Source organism: Eumetopias jubatus, unplaced genomic scaffold (assembly GCF_037043125.1).
Source record: "Eumetopias jubatus isolate StellerSeaLion01/CBP00866 unplaced genomic scaffold, mEumJub1_p1.0 scaffold_7, whole genome shotgun sequence".
NCBI classification, from domain to species: Eukaryota; Metazoa; Chordata; class Mammalia; order Carnivora; family Otariidae; genus Eumetopias; species Eumetopias jubatus.
Genome location: NW_028274813.1, coordinates 103,967,883 through 103,980,258, shown reverse-complemented (window position 1 = coordinate 103,980,258; position 12,376 = coordinate 103,967,883). Strand labels below are relative to the sequence as shown.

The following is a 12,376-nucleotide window of genomic DNA, read 5'->3' as shown; positions in this document are numbered from 1 at the left end:
AATTGTGAATGAATGAAATGGTTTCTTAAAATAACTGAAGTTAACCAGCTTAATGCTAAGTCTTTATCCTTTTATTTATGTTTTTTAAAGATTTATTTATTTTATTTTAGAAAGAAAGTGAGTGAGCATGAGTGGGTGGGGCAGAGGGAGAGGGAGAAAGAATCTCAAGCAGACTGCACTCAGTGTGGAGGCCGGTGCAGGGCTCAGTCTCATGACCTGAGATCATGAGCCAAAACCAAGAGTCAGAAGCTTAACTGACTGGGCCACCCAGGCGCCCCATCTTTATCCTTCTTTTATAAAAAGTGTTACATGATACATAAATCTTCTTTTCTGGCTTAGTAAACAGAAAAACCTCAGCAAACAGTTAATTAAACCTCAGTTTAACTGACTGACAGTTGTCATACTTGCCAACATTTTGTACTACAGTCTCTTAATTTATTCCTTCTCCCCCTTATTTCACAGAAGATTTGTTTTAGTGTAGAAAAATAATTTATCAAGGTATAAATTAGATTAATGAATTAGGGCTGAAAGAAGCTGAGCGATAAAGCCCTGGGTAAGATTTGTATACCTCAGCACATATCCTGTGATGTCCTGCTGAAGGTGAGCCACCAAACAGGAAAAGCATGATTCACATGATTCAGTGTCTAAAAAGATATATACAGACCAGTTGTTCAAGGGAAACACAGATAATTCTGGTTCTGAGGCCTGAGATAAAACTCCTTCCATGAGCCTTCATGATAGAGGTACTGTGTGATAAAAATGTTTATTGCATGACACAGTGATATCTTTGGGAACTATTGTGACATTTGGTGTTTTGTCCAGTGCCAAATGGCCTGACACTATACTTATTTTTGGTGTATATGTGTGTGTAAGACAGAATGTGTTTCTCTACAATGTAGGTACATGTGTCTGTGTGTAACCAGGTAAAAATTTTCTATAATGGCATTTCCTAAATGAGTCTGTTTTGTCATTTCTGCAACCTTTCTTCTTTGCCACCAATTTTTTTTTTATTGTATGTTAGAGTATGAATGAAATTCCTAAGACTATAATGTCAAGTCTGCGTGAAAATAAGCCACCTATGGTTTATGTTTGGTTGGCTGTATGAGCAGAGCAGATAGTTGTCTACACCCGCTCCCCAGCAGAAACAGAAGGCTTCCTGAAAGCCTTCACTGTTTTTATTGAGCTGTCTACAGTTTCACCAGTTTGAGATTTTTATCTTTAACAGGCTTTTAAAAACATTTAAAAATCTTTTAAAATACTGCTAGAAGGTTGAGGACTATGTTATTTTTCTGTTAGTGTGGATTCATCAGATTCTCCTCCTCTTAACACTTAGCCAAGACTAGTGGAGCTTTTGAAAAGAACATAAAGTGAGAATAGAACAAGTAATAATTTTTGAAAATGGGACTTTACTGCAGGGGGCTTTAGACATCTAGAGGGTATTAATAAGGTCATAATGTGTTTGGAAAATAAAAGACAAAGATTCCAAAGACGAAAAGGTGATAACAAAGAAAAACTTATGCTACTTTGCAGTGTTAGTGTATACCTTGACTTTGTGTTTTAGTATCTCAGAATTATGTACCTAGGCTTTCTTAGAGGTGTTTTCAGTGGGTTTTTAGAGGCTTTGTATTGTTAGTCTGACTTGACTTGTGAATAAGTAGCACATTGCTATAATTATATTTTTATTCTAATATTGTATTAAATCTTAATCTTAAAGCACTTTTCACAACTAAATTTTATTACTTATTTTTAACTCAATAGAGTGGAAGACGAAATGTTGATTTGGATTTGGCATCATCTCATAGAAAGAGAGGTAAGTGTTAAAAAATTAAAAATCTGGTTAAATGAAGTAGCTGTTTTCATTTCTGATGTATTTAGATATGATTGTTGTTGAAGCATTATTGCAGAAGCAAATTTAGAAACATCTTAATTGGAAGACTTAAAAGGAAGATCATTTTCTTTAAAATCTATACCCTTTTAAAATCTATAAATGTCTAGGAGTTAATAATCTGTTTTGTTTCTCATTTGTCATGTGTTTTAACTTTGTAATAAGTCCTGTGGAACTCCAGAAGCAATGCTTTATATTATGGGGGGTTATGTACATGATTTGCCATGTTTTAGTTCACTGGTATAGTTGCCATAGTTTAAAAGGTGTTTCAGGGAGAACTCTCCTCCATTCACTCTCCTGCGTACCCATGCATATTTTCAGGAAGTTTCCACTTCTTTTTGCACTCTTTGCCTCATAAGATAAAGCATGTAAGGCATGAACTTAGGATTTCTGGGGAGAAATTTTCCCATGAGGAACAATTTTAGAGTGTCATCGAGAGTTAAGCTTGTTTGTTAGAAGCTCTATCTCAGTGAATAATATAGTTAACTCTTGGTTATATATACAGATGTATGGAAAGGACAGCAGTTTCAGAGAATCTGAATTCAAGGAAAACTAAAAACTCTCCAAATATTGTTCTCTATTAACTGGCACTTTTATTGAACCCATTTATACTGTGGTTGTGAAAATGTGAGATGTGAAGAGTTGGCACTAGTGGCAGTTTTTTAGCCTGTGGGAAAAATTTTTTCCTGTGATATTAAGTCTTCTGTACTTCAGAAGGAAACCCTTCTCTTCACAGCTTCCTTGGCAGGATGTTAGGTTCCCCCCCACAGGAAAAAAAAACAAGAAATGAGGGAAAACTGAGGAATGAGGAGAAGAAATGCACATACAGTTTTTTCATTTTTGTGCTTATAACTTAGAAGAAATGTTGGTACTTCTATAGAATATGACAATATTTTGTCCTTTAATTTTAATGAGAATACAGAGAATGATTTTTCTGAAATATTAGGAATAATGACTAGAACTGGTGCTTTCTTTATCGGAAAGTCTTCGGAGACTGTAACTTACCTGTTGGGTTATAACATAGCTGCTGGGTTTCTAAAAAAATTACAAGGTATCTGTATATGAAAAAAATTAAATGATGTTTAGTATAATGTGCAGCATGTACTTTATTATTTTCTAATTCTCTGAAAATTGGCAGTTCATGTGCCATAATTAGCCAGAGAATTATTTTCCTTAACCACTTGACTTAGGAATTAAATTTTTGGTTAGCTCAGGTGAGCCCTGTTGCTAAAATTTCTGGGTATATTAATGAATGCGTATCATTTGGTGCTAGAGAGAAGATGGTTCCAAACTTACTGAGTAGCATAAGGGATCCAGTCTATAGTGTAAGAGCCTCCTACTATACTAATTATATTTATATGTGATAGTCCATTAGCTAAAATTATTCTTTTCTCTCAAATCCTTATCTTGTTTATGGAAATATAAATGTGAGATTTAGTCTATATTACCCATGACAGCATGTGGCAAACTAATGTTTAGAATAAAACAGAAAGTGGTATCTTTATCTTTGAATTAAGCATAACCTAGAATTTGAGTGTAAGTTACTTGGGAGGAATTACTCTAATACTTCAGAATTACTGTCCTAGAGTTACTACCTGTTCAGTTTTTTAAACTATTATCCTGTAAGTAGATGTGGCGTTTCTGTAGTTTTAGATCTAAGTAGATACAAATGAATTAAGCCATTAATCCAAATTTTATTTGTGGATAAACCACCTTCTCCAAAAAGCTCAAGGTAGTACCAAAAATCTATTAACCTGTTGGAATTTAACTTTATTTTGTGGAAAACAGAAAAGCAAATATAGGACTTCATGGGAAAAAAATTTTTTTAATTACCCACTTAGGAAATTATAATAGGGAGGCAAACTAGTTATATAAGTTTTCATGATATCACTTAATATGGTACCAATTTATCTTAGTAATCATTACATTTTAATGTTCCCAGAGAAAAAAATCTGATGGCTTTGTTCCTAGGAATAGGTGACTAGAAAGGAGCAGTACTATTTTAGGAAGGGCAGCAAAAATAAGTAGTTTTCAATCTCATGAATCCTAGAGCTTGTGGATTAAACAATGAAAATGTACACTTAATAGTTTTATTATGGATTTCCTTCTCTAAAAGAAACAAACATTGAAAATACATTTAGGAGAATATATTTTGAAAGGAATTTTTAAAGATCAAGTATATTTAGTGACTACCTTCTGACCATGGTGGTTTTTTTGTTTTGTTTTGCTCTTAAATAATGGTAAAATAGGCTACCCTATTTTTTCCTTATTTATTGCCAATATGGACCAGATGCCATAAGCCTCAGTATGCTTATCTTCAATTGGGCAAATGAACCTACCAAATCTGAGAACTGTTCGGGGCCTTTTAGGTATTCTGATTCTAACTTGAGCTATGAAGGACAAGCAGATGTCCAGCTAAGTGAGAATTCTTCTACATACTTGTTTACCCCTTTCCAATATTTTGAAGAGGAAGTGTAAACTTTTTCCCTCACATAGCTTTTGTAATTATTAGCCTCAGTGGTCTTGAGTTATTAAAAACCTAATAAGAAAAATTGGAGAGAGATAAGTGTCTAATTTTGTCCCATTTACTGAAATTAAATGGCTGTATCAATAACAGCTAATGGTTGTCTACACATTTCAGCTGCCCTTATTGTGCTTCCAAAGACTTACTCCTCCTTGGGAGTGCCTAGTGCCTATAATTTCAGTATGTGGCATTGGAGATACTAGGATTCATGCTTTCATAGTTGGGCCAAGTAAGTGCATGTAGGAAGGAGAAGAGCAAAGTGAGCAAATAAATTTAGCTCTGTCAACTTGCTCAGCTCTTTAGAGGCATGGAAGCTAAATTCTAAAACCAAAAAAAGTCATAAATTACTTTAAAAAGAGATAGGTGAAATACATTTCTGCTTAGCACCTCAGAGATAATATGACATTTGCATTCTTTAAACACCTTTAAACTGCTTATATATGCCAGTCATTGTTCTGATCACGTAAAACATATTAACACATTTAATTCTTATAGCAGCTTGTCAGAATTTTTGACAAACCCTGTTAAATGTGTCGGTACTTTGGTACTTTGATAAATACTTAGAAGACTTGCTATAGTTGTGTAGAACTGAGGTCATCCTTCACTGAAAGATACCTTTTTGCAGATACTTTAGTTTTCATAGTTAAGCTGAAACTGATGCAGTGGAAAATGGTGCGGATACCAAAGCAACAATTTAAGAAGCAACATCAGGAATCTTCTTAGTTAAAATATTATACGGTTTGGTTTTTTTATTCCCAAGGTCTTTAAATAAAGTGTTAGGGTTTTACAGCTATAATAATACTGGAAACATTTATCAGCATGTGTGTTTCATGGTATGACATGTATGGGTGAAATGCTGTTGTAACTATGCATTTCAAATTAGATTATATAAAGAAGAGCAAATGTAAATGTTGTCTCCTGTATCAAATTTCTCCTTTTGTCTTCTGATTCTTGTGTGGTAGTGTATTTACTCCTTTTTGGCCAGTTGAGCCCCAGAAAAAAGAAGAGCTTCAAGCAAGTACATGATGGCATGTTTAATTTTTTTCCCCTTTTAGCTTGCCTACATATTTTATGATGTATAAAGTATGTATTGCAGCTCTGCCATGTTCATTTTGAAAATTCCATTTAAGAACCAAAGTTGTAAGGACAAGTAAACAATCTCAAAATTTTCCTGGACTTTATATTTTCTTTTTATAGTAGATGACTCTGAATTAATACTTAGAACTGGACTTAGTCACAATTACTTTATAGAAGCTTTTGTTGTACTTTTCAGACACAGTATTTCCTATATTCAGATTAAACAAAGTCGAACAAACCAAAGTTATCAGGTTGTTACAAGTTTTTTAAAGACTAAGAGTTCTTTCATCTCTCATTTCCATAATGTAAGTTTTTTTATTTTTTATTTTTATTTTATTTATTTAAAGATTTTATTTATTTGAGAGAGAGAGAATGAGAGATAGCATGAGAGAGAAGAGGGTCAGAGGGAGAAGCAGATTCCCTGCTGAGCAGGGAGCCTGATGCAGGACTCGATCCCGGGACTCCAGGATCATGACCTGAGCCGAAGGCAGTTGCTCAACCAGCTGAGCCACCCAGGCACCCTAAGTTTTTGTTTTAAAGTATTTTTTATGTCAGCCTAAATATTTGGGTTACAGTTATTTTATTTATTTATCCTAATGCTTTCATATCATGTTTTTCTTGTTCTTTCTTTTAGTCATACAAAGTTTTGTTTGGGTCTTATACCTAATAAATTGCATCTTTTACATTGGGGTCAGCAAACTATGCCTAGTGAGCCAAGTTTGATCTGCTACCTTTTTTTGTAAGTAAGGTTTTCTTGGAACACAGCCACACACTCATTTGTTTATATATTGTCTATGACCGCTTTCCTACTACAAGAGCAAAGTTGAGTGGTTGTAGCACAGACCTTTATGACCCAGAAAAACCTAAAATATTTACTGTCTGACTCTTTATACAAAAGCTTTAGCCCCTGCTTTTAATTTACAGAGAGGATTTGAATGGGTTACCTACCCATTCCTAGAACATTTTGGGGTATATTAAAGCAATTCACTCTTTGTATATTCTTCACAGTTGGACCTTTGTGTAGGCAGGCAATTGACATTTCCATGGACTAGTGACTTGTGATGTTGACTAATAACAGGAATATGTAAGATCACATCCCTCCCATAAAATTAAGGAATTAGTGTTATTAATTTAACAGGTAATTTTTTGAGTGTCTGTTTCCTCAGTTGGAAATTGAGGACTACATAATCTTCAAGGTCCCTTTTACTTCTGTGGTTCTAACACTAGCTCATTGCACAGTAATTTGTAAGTATTGGAAAACAGAAGAACTCTTTATTATGAAATTTTATTATTGAACAAAGAAGTTCAATGCAAAGAGCCAGAAACTATCATTTCTAAGTTAAGGCTATATCCAGATTCTGAATTTAGGGTGCTTAAGGAAATGGAAAATGATTATTTCTTTTTTTTTAAATTAGCTTCTGCTTTATTCTTTAAATATCATTTTTAATTTAATACATTATCCATCCTTGACATTATTCTTTGGATTTTTTTACTCTTTTCTATTTTATGTGAAAAAATATTCAGCTATACAGTTTGGGGAATTTTTCAGATTGATTATTTTTTATGCTCAGTAAAACTGAAAATTCATCATTTTTTAATCTTAAGAATTCTTGCTGAAACATGGAAGGCAGATAAACCATATATTCGTTGCCATTTTAAATTATTCTAGTAGAATACTTAGAAATTATTTCAGTTGCTTTATAATATTAGCTGAATTTCTACATCTAATTTTGAAGTCCTAGGGTTTTACTGACACCAGTGTAGTAATTCAGAAATAGGCGTAAATATTGTATTAATTTGTTTTCTCTGTGGGCATTAGTGTTTAAGTAGTTCTCTTCCCAAATCTATTTCATCTTGTTAGCAACAAATATAAGTTTTGGAATGCATATTTTATTGGGTACCTTAAGATGCATTCCTAATAGAGAACTTCGGTATATTCACGTGATAGGACATTGTATAGTATTCATACAAATGAACTATGGCGACATGCAATAATGTGAGTGAGAATTGGCAGTATTACATTGCTGGAAGAGAGTATGCCCAAAAAATTTACATGAAATGATACTTTTTTATAAAGTAAAAACCTACTAAAACTAACCATTCTTTGTCTTGGGAATGAATACATATAAAATAAAACAATATTTAGCATTAATAAAAGCAAAGGAATGATAAGCCCAGCTTAGGAATGATGACAACCGTAGCTAGGAGGAGATCGGGAGAGATGGGTTGGAGGAGGAACAGAGAGGTAGACATAAGTTACTATCAATTTTCTAGTTCTTGTGTTCCCATTTGTTATAAATAAATACAGAAGCAGGCCATGCATGGACCAATGATGAGAGTATATCATGAGCCAAGGATTATAATTAATCTAATTCATGTACCTGAGATCAATTAAATTAAAAAAGACAAGGCTTGTAAGAACTGAACATTTACACATTTATTTAAAGCTAATATTGGCATGTGACTTGGACAGTTGTTGAGTTCAAACATATTAACATATTTGTTGTCTAATGTTTTTGTCTATTTAGTCTAGAAAATGCCCACTGGCAAAAACGAATGGTATTATATCTAGCAACTATTGTGACATCACTTGGTAATTTTAAATAGATACCATTTACAGTAAATCTCATATATTCTTGTCTGTGAAACTTTGCTTCCTCTATATAGGAGTTTCACAACCTGCAATAAATATGCATATGACACAGTGAAAGTGTTCCTTATATTAATGAAACCCAAAGGGTGATGTTTGTGTCTCCTTTTTGTGTAAGTTTACTTGCCCTTCTATATTCATTTTTTTTGGTAATGTTTCATTGTAAATATGTAGATCTTTGCTCGGTCTTAACTTACTCTTTGCAAAAATAATGTTAGATCAGATGAAGTCCTATTACTATTAGGTCTTACCAGCAGTGTCCCAAATGTCAAGTTCTTTTTTGTTCATAAATGGTGGTCTGGTTTAATACTGCAGAGCATTTTAAGCTAAGCATTTTGAGAGCAGCTTCTGCCTTTCTTTTTCTTGTGGCAGCGTGTTGCTAAAGCGCTTACAGAGACACTGATACATCAAACAGGGCTTTCCCTTTATTTTCTTACATTGCTCTACTTTATGTTTGTTTGTTGTTTTTACCAAAGCATTTTGCTCAGATTCACTTAATGCATGCATGTATTCAAACATGAGTGTCCATTTCTCACCAGTTGGTATGGTAGCAGCACCCAGCCCTCGTCTAGTTTCAGAATGTATGCTCTACTTGGTTGTCATTGATACCTGTTTGTTCTGTTTGTGTGTAGGTCCTTTGCACAGTCAGTTGGAATCCCTCAGTGACTCTTGGGCTCGCCTGAAACATAGCAGAGACTGGTTATGCAACTCCTCTTACTCCTTCGAGTCTGATTTTGATCTGACCAAGTCTTTGGGAGTTCACACTTTAATTGAAAATGTTGTGAGCTTTGTTAGTGGAGACGTGGGGAATGCCCCAGGTTTTAAGGAACCGGAGGAAAATATGTCTACAAGTCCCCAGGCCTCCATCATCGCGATGGAGCAGCAGCAGTTAAGGGCAGAAGTAAGTCTTTGATATTTACTCCTCGTGAGACACTATGGAAACCCAAATCACCGAATGCACAGTGTAGGAAAAACTTTTCCTTTTCTTCTACTCCTTCTCTCACCTCCATTTTTTGATGTCACTCTCATAACTAAAACAGTGTAATATTTTGTTTGAAGTGGACAAAAGTACATTTTTAATTGCCATCTCTTGGAATAAGATACTTTAATCATAAGTCTTTCTTATGATAGAAAGACTCATAGAAACCAGAAACTGGCTGGTGAGCATACAGATCGGCTCATAGAAACCAGAGACTGGCTGGTGAGCATACAGATCGGCTTCCTAGAGCCTCCAGTTTTGACCCATTTGTCTCCATTTAAAAAGGGCTAGATTGCAGAAACCTTCATAGAGACATGCCAAAATCCTTACTTTAAAATGATGTTTCAGATAATGTCATTAACAAAATTATGTGAAAAAAAGATCAAGTAGTTGTATTCAGAGTTACCTCTTGGGTTATTAAAATAGTGTATGAACATAGCTAATCATTGCTTGCTGCTTTTCTACTTGATACTAATGTTTGGGAGACATAAAGTTACTTTTGTAGTTTGTTAGAGCTTTTCTTTATTTTAGCAATGTTTGATAAATAATCTAAACGTGTACTAGGAAATGATGAGTATCTACAATATATTAATATAAAGTTAAGCATCTTTTATTATTATACAGAAATATTTGTCATTAAATTATTTTGAAAAACATAAATAAATAAAAAGGGCTAGATTAGAACACCACAGTAATGATGATAAATGCTAAAATTAGTGAGCAAAACTTCAAGGAGATATAAAATGTCTTCATAGCCTCAAAGTATCTCCCTCAAAATATTTATTAATTATTCTGGTTTTAACATATACAGTGTTTTTTTTTTTTTAAAGATTTTATTTATTTATTTGAGAGAGAGCGCACGCATACAAGCACAGGGGAGGGGCAGAGGGAGAGGGAAAAGCAGACTCCCTGGAGCAGGGAGCCAGATGTGGGGCTCTGTCCCAGGACCGAGCCGAAGGCAGACGCTTAACCAAACTGAGCCACCCAGGCGCCTCTGTACGCAAATTCTTTAATACTCTTCCTTCCAGGAGGTAGAGCTTAATTCCCCCTTTTTTCCGAGTAAGCTGGACTTAGTGGCTTGGGGCTTACAGAGTATAAAAGGGGGGAAAAATGAGTAATTTTACATTGCAGAAACCTGGTGGACATCACCTTAGCCAAGTGATCAAGATTAACATCATCAATAATAAGTTACGGTGTTATCATACATCTCTGAAAATAATGTGATGAGAAGAGGACTTTATGGTATTTTCCCCCAAATGCATAACTCTAGTCCAATTATGAGAAAACATCAGGCAAACCAAACTGAGGGACATTCTATAATACATGAACAGCTTGGGACGCCTGGGTGGCTCAGTCGTTAAGCGTCTGCCTTTGGCTCAGGTCATGATCCCAGGGTCCTGGGATCGAGCTCCCTATCGGGCTCGCTGCTCAGTGGGAAGGCTGCTTCTCCCTCTCCCACTCCCCCTGCTTGTGATCCCTGTCTTGCTGTGTCTCTCTCTGTCAAATAAATAAAATCTTTTTTAAAAAAAATACATGAACAGTTCTTCCAAAAGAAAAATGGAAACTGTCACAGACTTAAAAAGGAGACTAAGGAAACATGACAGTTAAATGCAACAGGCTGTCTGGGATTGGATCTTGGAACAGAAAAGGGACATTATGGGAAAACTGGTGAAATCCACATAAAATCTATGGCTTAGTTATAGTGTTGTGCCAGTGTTCATTTCGTAGTTTTGATAAATGTACCATAGTTACCTAAGATGATAACATTAGCAAAAGGTAGGGGTAGGGCATACAGGAACCATCTGTACCATCTTTCTACTGTTCTGTACAAGTATTAGATGTACAATTATTTCAAAATAAAAAGTTTATTTAAAAAAAGGGTAGGCTGATTGGCCAGAGTGGTGGGTATTGTCTTCCTAGGGAAGGTAGAGCCCGATGTTCAGGAGAATCACAGAGAAACCTTTCAGAAATACTTTTTCTAATTCTTGAATTAAACGGTATTCATTCTATATAACTTCATTATAAGTGAAGGAAGCAATAATCATAGTACCTTTCAGTTTTGAAACCACATATTTATTCTCATGAGCATCACAATAGCTATGTAAGTTAAAGTACTACAGTATTGGCCTCTTGACACATGAAGAAACTGAGATTCAGGAAGTTAAATGAGTTTCCCAAGGCCACACAGTAGGTGGAAGAGTCTGGCCTTGAAATTAGGTCTCTTTTACTTAAATCTGTTTTCCCCTTTGTCCTGTGTAGCCTCTTTTATACTGAAGTATGCTTATAGAATTTTTAGAAATATTTTGATTTTAAAAAGTCGTAATAATAAAATAAATGTTTAATAGAATAGATGTCTAAGAAATGTCAGAGCTTTCTGTGTGCTAAGTAATATATTATCTGTGTTGGAATTCCTTTGTGTCTCAGTTCAGTGAAGGACTCTAAAATATATTTATTTTACTTTTCTCAAGCTTCGTTTAGAAGCACTTCACCAGATCCTCGTTCTCTTGTCTGGGATGGAGGAAAAAGGTAGCATCTCTCTGGCAGGAAGCAGGTCAAGCTCAGGCTTCCAGTCATCCACACTGCTCACATCTGTGAGGCTGCAGTTTCTAGCAGGGTGTTTTGGTTTAGGCACTGTGGGACATGTAGGAGCCAAAGGAGAGAGTGGCCGATTGCATCACTATCAGGTGGGTGATGGATCTGTTGTGTGAGGATGACACCTTGCAGGACATTTAGATTATAAATAAATAAATATATATACACGTATGTGTGAGTGTGTGTATATATATATATTTTACAAAATCACTTTAATAATGCTAAATGTTCTGGTGTTTAAGATTGAGGTTTAAAAGTATAAAGACTTTTAAATGACTCTTAAAGATATCTCATTGATTTAGTTTCCTGAGTAATAGTAGTATAGTTGGGATCAGGTGAGCCATTTTTACTGTTATTTTTTTAGATTCTTAGCTGGCTCAGTTTTCTTAACCCTTAGCCAAATTGGATAGAGATAGATCTAATTTGGGTTAGGGATTGGTGTTTGCGAGGATGGATTTCAAGAATTTACATTTGCACTTGATCACTTTACCTAGTTTCTCTGATGGCTTGAAAAAAAATTTTTTAGGTGTTGTCTTTATGTGTTCCATATTTAGAGAAGAAAAATTGCTTTGTGGGAAAGGAGAAAAATTATATAGAATCAAGAATTGTCAAGCATTTAAGTATAAATTTATAAAACTTTTATATATTGAAATATACTGAATAATTAAA

The 12,376-nt window shown here is 34.6% G+C and overlaps 1 protein-coding gene across 11 annotated transcripts in view; it reads left to right on the top strand.

Moving 5' to 3' along the window:
* The window catches only part of HERC1 (HECT and RLD domain containing E3 ubiquitin protein ligase family member 1), a 188,963-nt gene that overhangs the window by 98,050 nt on the left and 78,537 nt on the right, over positions 1-12,376 (top strand). For 10 of the 11 annotated variants that reach the window (XM_088024837.1, XM_088024831.1, XM_088024836.1 and 7 more), the window contains exons 25-27: positions 1,759-1,810; positions 8,769-9,037; positions 11,584-11,799. In XM_088024837.1, coding sequence (XP_087880963.1) covers positions 1,759-1,810; positions 8,769-9,037; positions 11,584-11,799 — 537 coding nt within the window. Of the gene's footprint in view, positions 1-1,758; positions 1,811-4,175; positions 4,305-8,768; positions 9,038-11,583; positions 11,800-12,376 lie in introns of all 11 variants that reach the window. The other variant, XM_088024839.1, reaches the window with a different exon arrangement.